The sequence below is a fragment of the Anolis sagrei genome, chromosome 5 (genome assembly GCF_037176765.1).
Source record: "Anolis sagrei isolate rAnoSag1 chromosome 5, rAnoSag1.mat, whole genome shotgun sequence".
Classification (NCBI taxonomy): Eukaryota; Metazoa; Chordata; class Lepidosauria; order Squamata; family Dactyloidae; genus Anolis; species Anolis sagrei.
This window is the reverse complement of record NC_090025.1, coordinates 57373569-57391350: the sequence shown is the minus strand read 5'-3', so window position 1 is coordinate 57391350 and position 17782 is coordinate 57373569. Positions and strand designations below refer to the sequence as shown.

At 38.9% G+C, this 17782-nt stretch overlaps 1 protein-coding gene across 2 annotated transcripts in view; it reads right to left on the bottom strand.

Moving 5' to 3' along the window:
• Positions 1 to 8017: 8017 nt before the first annotated feature.
• TLL1 (tolloid like 1) overlaps positions 8018 to 17782 on the bottom strand; it is a 143075-nt gene continuing 133310 nt past the window's right edge. For both annotated transcript variants that reach the window (XM_067468712.1, XM_060778743.2), the window contains 3 exons: positions 12689 to 12902; positions 11902 to 12152; positions 8018 to 9832 (listed from right to left, as the gene is read on the bottom strand). In XM_067468712.1, coding sequence (XP_067324813.1) covers positions 9698 to 9832; positions 11902 to 12152; positions 12689 to 12902 — 600 coding nt within the window. In that variant the 3' untranslated portion in view covers positions 8018 to 9697. The remainder of the gene's footprint in view (positions 9833 to 11901; positions 12153 to 12688; positions 12903 to 17782) is intronic.

Here is a 17782-nt window from a genome sequence, read left to right as displayed (position 1 = left end):
ATAGAAAACATTAGCCTTCTTGGAGGGAAAAAAAGCTTTAACAAATCTGATATCTCAGAAGAAAATGGGTTAGCATATCTGAATGGAGAATTAAATGATCCCCCTCATGTGAAAGAGTTAATAACAGTACATGGGTGGATTTTTTGTAGTTAAATTGGATTGGTTGGTTTGGGTTTTTTTTTTCCCCAAGTCAGGGTTTGCCTTTGGGACATGTAATAGCAATGTTGTCACTTTTTAGGAAAACGGTCTTGAAAATCCTGATGATCAGATGACATAAAGTCCTGGGCCAAATTCCAACACATATGCTTACATGAACCATACTGAGTTATGTCACAGAAACCTACTTCTGCTGCACTTATGAAAATAATGATGTTTGTTTAGTGATCTTAAGGATGTATCTAAAATGTTGAAAAATGGCTTTCCTCATTTTTTTTTCGTATCAAAAGTTACTTGAGAAACTGCAAGTTCCTTCTGGTGTGAGAGAATTGGCTCTCTGCAAGGACATTGCCCGGCAGATGCCTGGATGCATTACCACTCTGTGGGAGGCTTCTCTCATGTCCCTGCATGGAAAGCTGGAGCTAACCGATGGAAGCTCACCCCATCTTGCAGATTTGAACTGTCAGCCTTCAGGTTGGCAGTTCAGCCAGCACAAGGGTTTAACCCAGTGGTGCCCAACCTGTGGTCCGTGGACCACCAGTGGTCTGCAAGAACAAAAATATAGTCTGCAGCATTACCATTATTACATTGTTGCCTCGAAACCACGTGGCACCAAGTGTGACTGGTCTCATGAAACCCTCTTATAGTGCCGAGGCAATAGGGTGTCAGGAGGAGAGAGGCTGACTACCCATGAAAGATTACTATTACCACATCAGCTCTAGATTATTAAATATGGTTTTCTGTGGGCGATCAGATGGTGACTACTGGATGGCATATGTTCTGTATCAGAAACTAGAACTGATGTGGTCTGTCCAATGCAATTTTCTGAATCAGCACCTCAAATAACCAAACCTAAAGTTGACCAAAAACTGATTCGTAATACTAATGTTGGTCAAAGGGGTCAAAGGAGGTCAAAGGGGTCCCTGGTCAAAAAAAGGTTGGGAACCATTGGTTTAACCCATTGCACCACCACAGCTCCTCAGTTGAAGAGCAAGGAAAAGGAAGAGGCAACCTCTGTCTGCCGCAGAGAGCTGCAGCAGTTATTTATTTATTTATTTATTTGTTTGTTTGTTTGTTTACTTTATTTGTATATCGCTCTTCTCAGCCCTTAGGCGACTCAAACCAGTAAACAGGTCTATATTGAAAAAAGACTAGAGTTTTTAACAAAGTACTTAAGCGATTCTGGCCTATTAATATTGTTAAATAGGGTTTGTTCTTTTGTTTGTTTGTTTTTTTGCTAAAATTACTGTTATTCTATACTTCCTTCTTCAGCAGTCTGTCTGTGTGTCTGATCTATCTTTCCTTCTTTTGGTTGAAGCTTCCTGATAATGCATGAATCGTCTCCTCACTTGACATTACTCAAGTCCAAGGTTCAGAATGTTTTGAGTCACGACACTTGTCTAGGTAAGAAATCCTTTGATTCAGTTGGCTTGTGTTTGAGCACATTAGTGCCACAAACTTTAAACACATTTAAATTTCCACAAACATTATTCTGAAGTCAGTGTGGCTTAGTTTTATGTCATCTGCTCCAGTGAAGCCTGTTGGACCATATTGATATAAATCAAAACTGTCAAATATAAATATAGTATGGAGTAACAAAGGCATTCCCCCCAACATATCTTGCACACACACAAAAATACATGTTAAGGTCACTTTAGGACCACCATAAATTGGAAATGTCTTGAAGGCAAACGGCAACAAGCCCAAATATGTACTGGTTAAAAAAAACACACACAACACAAATTTATTGCGTTTGTCTTTTGTAGTGTGTATGTGTGTGTTTAAATACATATAAATTCTTATTGTTTATTGTAATTTAAGTATTGTGATGATAAAATTTATCAATAAAATATTTAAAATGATAACACCTCTTCAAAACACAACTCGTAACTGAAAAGTACCAATGCTAAAAGAAAAGTTAATGGTTAACTTTATTATAAAAAACCTGGGAAAGTCACAGAAGCAGTATATCAAAAGGGAATGTTACATCTGGAAAGAGGGAAAGAAGGAAATTACTCTGTGGTCTACAACATGTTTAAGAAAGAGATTTATTTGGCCATTTTGGCATGATTTAAACGTGTCTGATTTTCCTCAATACTTAGCAGATCAGCCATTCTGGATGAACATTTCTTAATATCCTTCAGCTTTTCCACTATTAATACTCTCCAGATACTTGTAAAGCATTTTGCTAGGAAATGAGAACCTAGTTCTTCAGAACTGGTAGTAAGTTAATATCCTGTGGCTCATAATGAATGCAAACTTCTTGTCAGAATTGTAAGTTGTTTAAACTTTTTTTCTATAAGATGCTCAACAGTGAATTCCTGAAGACCACTGTTAACTCATATTTTAGCCTGGACTTCCACATGTGGAGGTTGGAAAAACATCACCCCACCATCCATGCTGTTTTATATATTACTCCTTGTTTGCCAAATTAGCAATGAGGAAAGATTTAAAAATAAGCAATCTATGTACTTTTTCTAATTTCAAATCAGCCTTGTGGAGCAAGGAGCACTTCTCTATTCATGGAAAATTGGGAAGCAAATATCTGAAAGTGTAAGATATGAAAAATAAATAGGGCTTTGTGACCAAGAAGAGGTACTTTTGGATACTGTTAGCATTTTGAGACCCGTCTTTTTATCTGTACTTCTTTCCTATAGTACTATAGTCAATGCTGTGTGTTTGGTATTGGTGGCCCCCCAGATTTAGTGCATTGCTGCACAATGTTGTCACTCACATAGAGGAGGTCTGAGTTATATCCTTGGTGCCATCTCCCATTGTTGAAGGATGGTAGGAGCTTACTATCATGGATAAGCGATAGTTTATGCAATTCACCCCAGGAGAGGAGAGCCTCTCAATTTTTATCCTCCTGAGCACAGGAGGATATGTGGCTATGGCTGTGAAAGTCAGCAATTACAACCATCCTTTGCTGCCTATCAAAGTTCTCAGGAGAGGAGAAACACCAGAGGCACTCCTAGTGGCCAGTTACTGGTCAAAGGACATTTAGTATAATGCCAAGTTTTTAACTTTGTGTTTTTAAATACATTACAAGTGTACCCTCAATTTGCTACTGATGCGATAAATAAATAATCCTACAGTACTATTTTCCCCATCTATTCTTCCATTCATATATAGGGTGGGCCAAAAGTCACCTGATGTTTTAATAACTTTCTAAAAATATTTTTGAAAAGGTTTTATGTGCAATGTAAGGTCATGTAATTTCCTATCTATATTGGCTATGGTACTGTAAATTGAACACAAAAATAAAGAAGTTATTAAATATTGAACCCCCTTTGTGACATTTGGTCCATTCTGTACCAGCATCACTTCTAGATTTCTCACAGTGTTTCTTACAGTATGTTATGTGATGGCAAAGAACATGCAGCCTTCCAGATCTCATTTGACTCTCAAACCTAGCCAACATTTGAAGGGCCAAATATTTGCTATTGCTTTTTTATGTAGAATTGCACTCTTGGATGGTTTGAGTAAAAATGATGAGAAATGCATGCCAAATGTCTGAAGCATTGTAAGAAATTTGAAGGGGAGAATGCTTACAATTATTTCCTCGGTTGCCTTGTTAATCTTTAAAATTGGTTACCTGATACATAGATGGAATATTTCAGTACTGGTCTATGCAAAGAAAGGCATTGGCTTCAATGTCTTTCAAGTGAAGAGCATGAACACTGTACTTTGGCAACTAGACTCTTCTTTAAACATGGGTTTTGCCAAAGATATGCCACTGATGCCTGCTGTAAGATTTATTGGTTTTTAGTAAGAGCTTTTGTTATATGATGAAGTTTGTATCTCCATCATAATCAGCAGCTACCCTTAACATCAGCACTTGCAGGGATACCGAGTGTAACTTGGATGAAGCCAACTTACCAAGTAGTATAACAAGAGTTTTCAAATGTTATTACAGGGGAAAAGGAAGCCTTGCTACACAGATGTCATTTTTTACTACATCTCCAGTGCCAGGGAAAAATGAATAAACTATAATTAGAGGGATGCATGGACTTTAAAGTGCAAGTGATAAAATGCTTGATTCAATCAAAGCACAAAATTATTGACTTCCACCATCCTACACTTATTCAAGCAAGTTAATGAGTGAGTACGAATAATAACTATTTAAGTAGTTTCATATCTAGCTCTCTGAGATTTTCCCCATTACGTTTTCTAGATGCCTTGCATTTTTCTGTTTATACAGGAAACTGCATACAGAAAGGAAGAAGCATCTTAAACTCTATCATAAGAAAACAAGTCATTCAGAAATGTTTTAGTACAAATAATTCTGCAGAACTACTCAGTTTTGTTCCAGAAAACATACAGTTTTAAATACAAGAGTGTTGCAAACATTAGTAACATGTTCTATTTTCCTGAACTGATCCATTAAAAATATGAGAGATTTAAAAAAACTTTCTTTGATCAAATACACTTGCAGAGAAGATCGCTTATAACTGAAAGGTATTTTAATAGGCAAGTTGTATTTTGAGTTTGTTTGGTTTTTTAAAATAAGAAGTACTTTCCATATGGAATTTTACTTCAAGAATACATGATGACTAATTCTAATCCTGATATGGATTTAGATGTAGAGATATGAGGCATTTGTATGTAGACTTCCTTCTTACTATGACTGCAGAACATATTTGTGATATACTTATTTGTGATATACATATTTGTGATATACTTTCACCAGCCTGGCTGAGTCATTAGGATCCCCTTGGTCTTCACTACTTCAATGTAAAGACAGGGTGGGCAAAGTGGGCAACATATATGCTTCAAGATGTTTTACAGTCTTCAACTCTACAGACTCTCCAAGCCATCCTTTTAGACTTCTACCCCATGAATTTTATCTCTTGGAAGACTTCAGGAATAGCAAAATGCAACTTTTTAGTAGGTTCCAGAGGTCTCCTGCACTATGTGAGAGAAAATAAAATGGGCCCTTTCCCCCAAAATTGAAGTGGACTTTTGACCACTTGATTTTTGGGGCATTTGGGGGGGGGGAGGTCTGAGTGCCCCATCTCAGATGTATGGGGACTTTCCCAATTGATCGCTTCCTGGGACCTCTGATATCTGACCAAGAAGGTAAAACCTGGTCTCATGGGGGATCCTTATTTTGTGTGTTGATCCTAAAGGCCCGACCTGCAAATCACTGCTTACCATAAAGGTAGCAGTCTTATATTCACAGACATCCTACGCAAACTAGATGCTGACCAGTTGTAAATAAACTGATGTAAACTCCTGGTGCAAGCTATGCATTATTCCAGCCTGTGCATGTACATGTATTTTCTAAATGGAAGCTCCCTTTGTCTGACTAATGCTAGAGCAGAGTTAGATGAAAAGGTTTCTGTAGTCACATTCTACAAGTACAATAAGAATATTGATAGAATAAGAAGAGGAAAGCTTCCATCTCTCCCAGTTCAACATCTCACAGATGACAAGTCATGTATTGTACAGGAAATATTAACAATAAAGAAGGTAACCTTTGGGGCACAGGGTGATTAGCTCAGTACCTCTCTGTTTAGGTAACAGTCTATCTCAACAGGGAGGTGTTGCGATAGAAAAACCAAGTGATATCTTGAAGCAGTAGAAGACAGTGAAACACCCAGGACTAATGAAATTTTAAGGGTGTTTCTTCATCACAGTTTCCTTCAAAGAGACTCTGGATACCAAAGGTAGTTTGTTTTGGGGAAAGAGTGAATATCCATCTTTGACTCAGCTGCTTGAAATCCCCCTGAATCTGGAATTCTAATCAGATAATTTTGTGAACTTATTATCTTCCTCAAACTCCTGGTAGGTCTAGTTTGCCCTCTTCTTTGTATTGCTCCGACCACTGCAATGCTCACAATCTTATCCTTAGGAGGATCCAACAGGACCAAGAAATGAATAGGGAGATTATGCATCCTCTACTTTTTGACCTCTTCTCTCCCAACTCTTAGAAATCTCTAAATTTTAGCTCAACTCCAAACCTCTTGTAAATTACCTCTGAAATAATAATTCCCAAGTGTGCAGCAACTATGCTCTAGTAGATACTTATTTATATTCTACATGCAGTGTTTTCCACTTACAAAGTGCTAGCATTGTTGGTACACTTCTAGTGTAGATTTTGATTCTTATGTGTTCTATAAAATTCTCCCTTTAGATAGCTTTGAGTGGATGTGGGTTATTGACTCTGGTTTGTCTCAGATACACTCCAGCCAAGGTCATGTATTCTCAGTACATGTGTGGGTTCATGGTGTGCTCTAGGACCTTACCTGACAACACAATATATATGCACTGAAATCTTCAATGTATTGGCCAAATGTCACCAAATTTAACCTGAGTTGCTAACACTTAACTCACATAGAGTAATCTAAAAAGCCCTCATCATAAAATAAAGGATGAAAATTCCAACCTGGCCCAGAATTAACCAGGAAAGCCTGTACTAACACTCAAAGTTGTTGGGCACATGAAGTGATGAGAGCATATTCTCCTCTGACGAGAGAAAGAAGTAATGCCCCTCCCCCAGTCACATTAGCTGAGTGCAAAGAAGCCCAACTTGTGACTCTGCTTGTAATGCTAAACTTGGTGTGTGTGTAACATTCAACTGAGGTCTCTTTTGGTGACCAAAGCTGGATTCAGGCTAAGCATTCTACTAACACTGAAATAAATACATAAAACAAGGGCAAACGAGGTCAGCATAAGCAGAAAATACATAATCTTCATGTATGTCTCAGCTGTCCCCCAAATCTATGAGAATTAGATGCCTTTGGATTAACAGGTGGTTGAAGAACTTTTAATCACTTCGGGACAAGTTTGTGACATTGGTAAGCAACTGGTAACATTCCTCAGCAGGGTTTTCAATCCTCTTAAGAGTAATACAAAAATGCACACAATACAGAGTTCCTTGTGTTGGAGATTCAAGTCCATGATAGTCATTAGGGAACACTTTCCAATGAACAATGACCATTACTCTACATCAGCTACTTAGCTACATAACTACTTTAATTTTACATAGCTAAGTAGTGTCTCCCAGACTGACCCTATCCAGTCCTGACTGACTGGTAACAACCACTGTGAGCAAAGGGGGTATCTTATCCTACTGCACATGACGCAGATGGTGGGTGTTCCCATCCTTGTTCCAGTGAGCTCCTGTGCAAGAGCCAGAAACAGGATTCCTGTTGTATTTCCAGGAGCAACTGGGGACATCAGTCTGCTTCATCCTGACCAAGGAACAAACTTTCATTACTTAAAATGGCTGAATACAAATGGTTCATACATGCAAACAAGGTAAATATGTAACTCTGGTTCTGCATTTGTAACTGATCTAGTATTTTTGAGACATCTTTTGTTCTCAAAATCATGAATTTTTTGCTAATGTGGCTCTGATTTTAAAAGAGATCTAGTTTGACTTAAACATGGTATCAGTCAGCTAGGGGCCCTTCCACACAGCCATATAACCCAAAATATCAAGGCACATAATCCACAATATCTGCTTTGAACTGGGTTATTCAAGTTCACACTGCCATATAATCCAGTTCAATGTGGATTTCATATAGCTATGTGGAAGGGGCCTGGGTTCTACTCTAATCTGGATTAACTAGATTTAAGACACTGTGTTTTCCCCAGCTACTATTCTTTTTATGCAAGAACAGAAAATAGGAGAGCCATTCTTTAGTACCATAACAGAAGGAAAGAACGACAATCAGCCTTAATTATTTATCTAAAAGGATAGTATAAGCATGGTGTCTGGAAGGGGGAAAGAAGCATTATAACTACAAATGACACAAGCAAATGCATTGTTTTGTTTTTTTAATTAAAAAACATTTATTAATGCCAGTGTATGATCATGGTAAGGAAACAAAAACTAAGCTGAGTAGCAACCAACTTCAAAATATCAAAATATTTATTTGAAATGGAACATAAAATGTCATTAGCTCTTGTTTCGTTATTGAAGTCCTCTTCTGAAGAAAGTTGCTACAGTCAATCTGGATTCTGGTAGAACTTGGCACATGAAGTACAAATTACCTGTTCATCCATACACAACATTTCTCGCTCTCTTAATGCACCCATCCATCCATACTTACATGATGCATATGCATTGTGACTAAAGCCATGTATGGCCTAAAGCGCATACAAGAGTCGATTCTAGAAGTAACATATTTCTACATCAATGACAAGTCCACAGTATTTACAACTGATGATCTTTTTTCTGCAGATGAGAATTTGCTTGAGGATTGCTTCTGTTCAAGTTGTCAAGTTCTGTATCAAATCAGCTATATATCTACAGGAAGATCTGTATGATCGTGTGCAAGTATTCTAAGGCAATAGTAGTAGTTGTTCCACAGGGTTTGTGCTGCTGTTCCAATTCTCCTTTTCACGTGATTATAAAGTCTGTTTTCTTTAAACGCAGCCAGGCATAGTGAGACATTCATGATCTGCAGGCTGTTGGCTCAAAAGTTCTAAAACATCTTGGGTTATGGTTTTTTAGAAAGTCCATAGAATAGCACCATAGAAATGAGCTTTGCCATCATAAAAGTCTTGTTTCCAGAAAACACTCCCCCTCTTTGGGGGACATACCTTATTGTTTCCATCTCTGAATGGTTTAAAAATAGTTATAAGCTCATTCACAAACATTTCCAAGGAAATGTACATTAGGAGTTCATTACTGTTGAAACTGAATCTATAAATGGCATTTGGGATTGATCTGGTCCTGGTGATTTAAGTTTTCTTCACACAGAGTTTTGGAGAAGTCTTGTATAAGAACCTTTTCCATATAGTCCTCAGTCTAAAATATAGGAGGCTAGGAGATACCAAGTCCTTCAGCAATAATAAAATTCTCAGTCACAGACGGTCTCCAAATTCCGGAGGTCCTCATAAACATGATGAAGTTTAAAAGCTTCCAGCATTCTAAAGTGTTTCTGTAGTCAAAACCCTTTAAAGAATTCATGATTTTGCAGACACTAATTTCCAGGTTTTGAAAAATGACATGAGTACATTGGATGGGATAGATGATTTACAAGTATGGAATAATCTCAGATCATTGCCTTCCCCATTTTCCTGACTTTTGTTGGTAAGCATCATATCCTGGATATACCACCAAAGCAATTAGAGTAAGAGATAAATACGGCATTTTGCATGCACAACTTGCAGGAAGTGGGCATTTTCCTTCTCCTGGACATCAGTTACTTCTCACAATGAAGCCACGTCTGCAGGGTCAGTTTCTTGAATCTAACTGCTTGGGTATTCACACAACTATGACACTTCTCAAGATGAGAACAAAGCTCTTATAGTCTCCCTGGAAGTATGCAATTCTGTTTCACCAGCTTCAGAGAGAGAGCTGTGCATGGAGACCACACATCACCGCCATAATGTTTCATCTTCTTGAATAGGAATATGTTTAACAGTGAGATGTTTCAGCCTTCTTCACTTGAGCTCATGGTGTAAAAAATGTATAGTAATAATGCCAGTGTTAACCCCCCAATCCCATCCCTTTTTCTTTTGCATGCTCTCTTTCTTTCCTTAAGTTGCTCTCTCTGCATCGTTTTGTGGTCACAGGGACCATTCGTTATTTTTTGGTATGACCATTATCTTGATATTTTATACTTTTGTATCGTATGTGAAATCCTTTCTTGTTGATTGTATCATCTGTGTGAAAATGGAGTAAAATAGAATCACCTGCTGAATACATTTCTTCAGGTGGCTGCAAAATGAATGGAGAAAAAGATTATTCAGACTATGAGGAAGCAACAGTTAATTAGGTTTAAACAATTAGCCCTGTTATTTATAATTTTTCAAGATTCATTTCACTTATACAGGTTATGCATATAGAAATAAAATACTGTATTTCCATAGGCCTTGATGCGCAGAAATCACACAATGCTCCAAATGAAATACCATTGGTATAAGCTTGATTCTGGTTGCAGCAAGTTATGTGCTGAATTTTCTTCCTACATTTAGCTTATTTTTTAAAAGCTAAAGTAGCCTAGAGCAGTGCTTTCCAACCTGTGGTCCATGGACCACCAGTGGTCTGCAACAACTAAAACGTGGTCTGCGGCCTCACAGTTACTACACTATTGCAACGAGAGTGACTGGTCTCATAAAACCCTCTTAATAGAGCCAAGGCTTATTCAATATGGTTTTCTGTGGGTAAGCAGATGGTGACTACTCGATGGCATGTGTTCTGTATCAGAAACTAGAGCTGATGTGGTCTATCCAATGCAATTTTCTGAATCAGCAGCCCAAATAACCAAACCGAATCTAAAGTTGACCAAAAACTGATTCATAATCCTTTTGGTATTAATGTTGGAGAGTGGTCCATGGTCAAAGTGGTCTCTGGTCAAAAAAGGTTGAGAACCATTGGCCTAGAGTATGACGCATCTAAGAGCTTGTCTATACTACCAAAATAACCCAGCTATAATTCAACTTATTCAGCCATGGAGCTGTCCCAAATGCACCCTACTAATGCCACACCTACCAGTCATACACCACATTGTCCAAAACCCTACTCCAAATCAGCAACACTTGAAGCTGTTTACTCAGGACTAAGCAGTTTATTCAGAAGTACATTCAGTAACTCTCTCCGCACTTTGCTTAGGCTGGTTCTGGTGGCATGCTCTACTCCTCTGGCTCACAATCCTGAGTAAAGATTGTGATATTCACAAAAAATTAAAGGGATCTGGAAGGTTACACCATCAAAATACAAAAAATGGTTTTCCTGGAAACTACAGAGCAACAAGTGAGTTTTGGTAGATCACATTGAAGGCTAAAGGGATAGTATATTGTGTGTCAGGATCAAGGCAGCAATGACTTCAGTATTTTTTTAAAAGTTAAGCCCCTGGTGAAATAAACTTTCATCAGGATTTAAAAGTAATGTTAAAAAGAAAAATGCATGCATTTCACCTTTGGAAACACACCATATTTTGTCATTCTGAAGTTCTGTATGTCTTTAATAATAATTTCAGAGTAATCCTATTAAAGAGTTTAAAATGGATTCAGTTTAAATAATTCAGTTGGTTATCAGTATACAATTTGAATGGAGAGATCTTTTCTTATTTCAGCTTTCAGACTATACTTCTAAAATAACCTTTAAACATTAAAACAGAATCGATTTCTAAAATTCTCCTTTACATGATCTTTGACTTTACTCATCCTGAAGAAGGAAAAACAGCTCTGTCAACCCAAGAAATTACTAATTTAACAAACAGGTTACAAAGGTTAAAACATTAATCCAACAAGATCTCCTAGATATGGTTTTATTTAGTAAAGGAGAGGGGGCTTTCATTTTCTCCCCTGAAACCACCAAGCCTTTTATTGCACTGATTAAAAGTCTGTTTTTTAATCTTTGAAGACCCTTCCACACAGCCATATAACCCAGAATATCAAGGCAGATAATCCATACTGTCTGCTTTGAACTGGGTTATCTGAATCCATGCTGCCATATAATCCAGTTCAATGTGGATTTTATACAGCTGTGTGGAAGGTGCCTGAGAAGTTTAAAAAAGCAGATTGTAATAAAGCAGGAATGGGGAACATGTAGTCCTCAAGTTGGTTGCTGGATTATAATTCCTACAGACATCAAGGATAAGAATGATAAGAACTAAAAATCAACATCTGGAGGGCCACAGTTTCTCAGATTTGGAATCATGTTTGTAGGGAGGCTCAACAAAATGATCTTTGTCCATGAGAATATTCACAATATACCTCTGAAGTGGAGTTCTTGTATTCATTTGAGGAGTTTTAAACAATCATAACAGTTAGCAAGATACTTACCCCTGATCCACAAAACCGACCAAGTCTCAGGGCAGCTTTGTCATGACCATCAAAGAGTTCTAGGTAATCATAACCACAGTCTGCCTCTTCTTCCACCTCAAAAGTCTGAAAAGTTAATTCTATCCGATAGCCACGGTCTGACACTATTAGCCATTCACAGTCTGCTTGAACGGGGTAGTTGTTATCACCAAACTGAGCATGCGAATAAAGATCTCTTGTCTTGACTTCAGCTTTCAGGCGACCACCACACTCTGTGCAAAGTGAGGAAGGGGAGGAGATGGAGAGGGAAGAGGAGGAAAGTAGATTGTATGTTTCAGAAGGCATCAAACATATTTCATCCTCTAAAGTGTGATAGTTATGAAATATGAGTCAGAAAAATCTAAGAACAGCCACCAGGAGTCAGTATAAACCAAGAAACGGCCAAAAAAAAAAAAAGAACCTAATATTTGACAGAGCAAAAGAGAAACTAACATATTGGCAATGGTGCTTTTCTAATAAATGAACATTTGATGGATGCTCTCTCCACGGCTGAAGTGTTTAGTACGTTTCTAGAGTTGAAAATCATATATATTTACAAAACACATACTTCAAGACATAGTCAAAATTGCTACATCAGATAATTAAATAACACAAATAATAAAGAGGCCTGGAGAGGTTTTTAAAAGCACAGGAGACTAGCCTGTATTAGAAACAAAAGCAATTTGTTCTCCTTGTTTTATGTTTAAACCAAAATTGGATTCGATTTTCTAAATAGTTTTCAACAGAAATACAAGAATTTGGTTCATACCTGTAGAATGTGTCGCTTGGAAGCCTTTTCTTTGCACTGATGCATCAGAGACAAAGCGGAGGAACATTTTATTCCCAGTAGCAACAAGGGGATCTGGTATCTTATTTCCACATAAACGGCCAAGAATGGGAGACTTTTCTGTTTCACCATCAAAGACCTCCAAATGGTCATACGCACATTCTTGATGCTGTTCAATTTCAAATTCATTAAAAATCTGAAAAGTTAACAAAATAAAAATCTTCGAGTTTTGATTTGACTTTTGGTTTATGTATGTAAGGCACTGAATTTTGCCGTTATTTTTGTGTAAACCGCTTTGAGTCTCCCCAGGTGTGAGAAAAGCTGTATATAAATACTGTAAATAAATACATAATACTGTAGACTTGCCCGAAATATGAATTGTGCTGCTAGCCGTTCTTATTCTGAAACATTTTTGAACTTTGAATGGCAAGCTGCCTTTGGAAATAATAAAGAAGTGAGATAGCAAAGGTAGTGAGATAACACAGATAGATAGAGGAGCCTTCCACACAGCTCTATATCCCAGAATATCAAGGCAGAATATTCCACAATATCTGCTTTGAACTGGGTTAATCTGAGTTCACACTGCCATATATTCCTGTTCAAAGTAGAAAATATGGGATTTTTTTTTCAGCTGTGTGGAAGAGGCGAGAGCACCAATTGGTGCTATGAGGCAGATATCATAACGCGACGAGGGAATCTTTGGACAGGTAAGGGTGTGTGTGTGTGTGTGTGTGTGTGTGTGAGAGAGAGAGAGAGAGAGAGAGAGAGAGAGAGCAATTCTTTTTGTAATAGAGTTGAAGAGTTGGCAGTTATGTTTTCACACTGAATGAATTAAGGCATTTATTCCCGACAATTATTCATGCCAGAAACCACCAGATCTGGAAAGTAGAAATGTTCCGCCAAATTTAGTCTCCCAGTTCACAGGTTTATCTCATATTTCTCAAACATCAGAAATGCATGAGAGAAACAGCTGACATGGGAAGAGGGGTTTAGGAAATGCATGGTATTAATTTTTTAATTCAACTTTAAACTAACTAACAACAACAACAACAACAACAAAAACAACAACACTTTATTTATATATGCCCTATCTCCACAGGAGGACTCAGGGCAGTTTACAACAAAAGTAACAAAGTAAAAAGCATTCAATGCCAAAGCGAACAAATAACAATTCATCTGGAGCTGCTGCGGCCTGCTGAAGGCTGATGATGAGGCCTTCTTGGGCCTGGCCTGCTGAAGGGCGATGACAAGGCCCTCCAGAGCCCAGCCTGGTAGAGGGCAATGACGAGGCCCACCTGGGTCTGGCTTGGTGGAGGGCGATGACAAGGCCCTCCTGGGCCCGGCCTAGTGGGGGTGATGATGAGGTCTTCTTGGGCCTGGATTGTTGAAGGGCGATGACAAGGCGCCCCAGAGCCTGGCCTGGTTGAGGGCAATGACGAGGCCCTCCTGGGCCTGGCTTGGTGGGGGGAAATGACAAGATTCTCCAGAGCCCAGACTGGTGAAGGGCGATGACGAGGTCCACCTGGGCCAGGCCTGGTGGGGGGCAATGACGAGGCCTTCCTGGGTGTGGCCTGCTGAAGGACGATGACAAGGCCCTCCAGAGCCCGACCTGGTGGAGGCCAATGACAAGGCCCTCCTGGGCCTGGCCTGGTGGGGGGTGATGATGAGGCCTTCTTAGGCCCAGCTTGCTGAAGGGCGATGTCAAGACCCTCCAGAGCCTGGCCTAGTGGAGGCTGATGATGAGGCTCTCCTGGGCTGGGCCTGGTGCGGGGGGGGGGGGGTGGTGGTGGTGGTGGTGATGATGATGAGGCCTTCTTGGGCCTGGCTTGCTGAAGGGCGATGACAAGGCACCCTAGAGCCTGGCCTGGTGGAGGGTGATGACGAGGCCCTCCTGGGCCTGGCTAGGTGGGGGGGGGGGGGGGGAAATGACAAGATTCTCCAGAGCCCAGCCTGGTGAAGGGCGATGACGAGGCCCACCTGGGCCCGGCCTGATGGGGGCAATGATGAGGCCCTCCTGGGCGTGGCCTGGTGGAGGCCGATGATGAGGCCTTCTTGGGCCTGGCCTACTGAAGGGCGACGATAAGGCCCTCCAGAGCCCAGCCTGGTGGTGATGAGGCCCTCTTGGGCCTGGCCCGGTAGGGAGTGATGATGAGGCCTTCTTGGGCCCGGCCTGCTGAAACCAATGGTACTCATCTGTGCAGTGATCTTATCAGATGAGTATGGATGTGTATATAAAAACTGAACTCAGCCTTTACAAATGCTACACAAAAGAAATTCTAGGACCCTACTAGTAGTGCTTTTCCACATGCCATTAGCGAAGGAAAATACTGCTATTTGAGAAAGTTGTAAAGGTTGCCAAAATACTTGAATGAGGAACATATGAATAATAACTTGCAATTAATGAGAAAAATGCCACACAAAACAGAAATTTCAAACTTTTGCTCCTTTTCATCATCCTACATTGTCACCTCTCCCTTTCAGTATTTGTAAACTTTAATTAGAATTTTATCTGATCTTTCCTAAGGCAGTAGGACAGACACCTTAGGAAAGATAAGATAAAAAATTTCCCATAAACCTTGGCCCTCCGGGTGTTTTGGACTTCAACTCCCACAATTCCTAACAGCCTACTGTTAGGAATTTGTGGGAGTTGAAGTCCAAAACACCTGGAGGGCCAAAGCTTTCCCGTGTCTGCAGTAGGATGACAGTTTGTAGCCACCTGTTAGGCTACAATTTTGACTAGCCCTGGTTCAGGTCCCTCCCACACAGCTGTATAAAATTCACATTGAACTGGATTATTTGGCAATGTGGAAAACCCAGTTCAAAGTAGATATTGTGGATTATTTGCCTTGATATTCTGAATTATGTAGCTGTGTGGAAGGGCCCTCAGGTTGTCAAACTTTAAGAATGGTGGATGTTGAAATAACAAATCAGCATTTTTCCGAATCTTTGTTTTAGGGCTTAAAGCAGTTTTGGTCTGCAACCCCTAGAAATTCCAGCCAGTTTACCAGCTGTTACGATTTCTGGGAGTTGAAGGCCAAAACATCTGGGGAGCCACAGGTTGAGAACCACTGGCTTAAAGAAACCTCTGTATATTCACGAACTGTTGCTTTAAAGAAAGGAGATTAAAAAAGAAAGCTCTAACTATTAAAAGCAGATGTCAATCCAAAGTCTGTGTTAAAATGATGCACTAAAATGCACATTAAAAAAGAGGCTCCTTCAGTTTTAATAACTGGCATGCCATTCCATGCACTTGGAATAAATATGACTATGTCCAGCGAGCTTACTTTAAGTGTGATTATAGCCCCAAAGTTATTACTGAAAAGGTTATTTGACAAGCTTGGCTCATATAAACTCTAAAACTGAGTTTGTTATTTTCCTCGCAGCTGCCCTCCATAACTTCTCTCCATCACACACCAACCCACCAGGCAGAAGTGGAGTTATTTCTAGCACATCCAAGAAGCAGTATATTTACAAGGAATGAAACAAAACAAGAATAAAATGCAGAGCAAACAGAACTGCTGCAAGTTGTGTCTGGAACAATACGTTATTGTATGATTGTCAATAACACAGTTGTAATCTACTGAATCCCTAATGGAAGCCAGCCAAAGTACAATGTGATGCCACTTTACATCAACAGCTGTCCTTGAGAAACTTCATGTAGCTTAAGTGTTGACATTTTGGCAGTGAAAAGAGAATAGTCAGCATGAAGAGAAGGCAGAGAAAACTGAAACAGTGATATTCTTTCTCCTTACTTGCTTATTTTTAGATATTTGTCTTCATAGAAGGAAACTGCGAGTGCAATCTAAACAGCTGTGTAGCCATCCCAGTTGCTACTCATAAATGTTGATCTAACATATTATTATTATTATTATTATTATTATTATTATTATTATGCAGCCAAGTATTGTGTTATTTAGCTCCTGAATTATCTCATGGATACATAAAAGTACATGAGGAGATGATTAAAAGTATAATTAAATCCACTAAGTTTGGAAGTTAAAATTGAATTGGAGCCAGACATGGGTTATACTTAAACAAGATTCAATGGAATCAGTGGAAGTTAAATCATGTATAATTTTAGGCCCATTCTACACTGCCATATAAAATCCAGACTATCAGCTTTGAACTGGATTATATGGCAGTGTAGACTCATATAATCCAGTTCAAAGCAGATAAAGTGGATTATCTGATTTGATCATCTGGATTATATGACAGTGCAGAAGGGGCTCAAGTCTCAGCAATTCCAATGGTCCCACTTTAAGTATGACAAACTCTGAATCCAATGTATTTCATGCAAGAGGCTAATTCTTTCTTTCTTTTTTACAGTCAACTCATTTTATGTCTCCACAGAGGGCTATATCTACACTATAGAATTATAGCATTATTTGCTATGGCTCAATGCTATAGAATCCGTGTAGTTTTGTGAGATACCATTCTCTGTTAGGCTCTAATGCCTAAACAAACTACAAGTCCCATGATTTCATAGAATGGAGCTGTGGCACTTAGTGTTCAGTTGCTATTGCTCTGCAATGTGGATGGTTTCAAAATCTCAAAATAAATATGAAAAGATTGCAGCCACTATGCCATTCAGCTACTCAGAATTGTGATGGAATTACTATACAAGTGCAAACAAGGTCTAAATGTGGGCTTTTAAAATGAACAACCTCAAGGAAAACTGTATGGCATTTTACATACAGTATAAGCTGTATGAAAGAAAAGGAGCTAATCTATTCTTTAACATAATATTTAGAGAAATTATGCTAAATATATGTCATTTAATGTAAATTCTATACAGAAATGCTTAAGAACAGATGACTGGTTTCCTAAAGTCTGGTTATGATTCAAAGGATGGGACAAAAATCGACGTATTACTGAAATGCCATCTAGGTATTTCTTTTTACATTTCTGTTATAGCTTCTCACATTGCTGATAAGGCGAGCTTTATTTTAAATTGAAAATCTTTGCTTTCTAGTAGGTCAAAAGATAATCCAAGAACCTGCAAAAATTCTACATCTGGGTATATGAGACAATATGGGCATATGTATTTGTTGTGTCAGTTCAAACAGATGTTGGTAT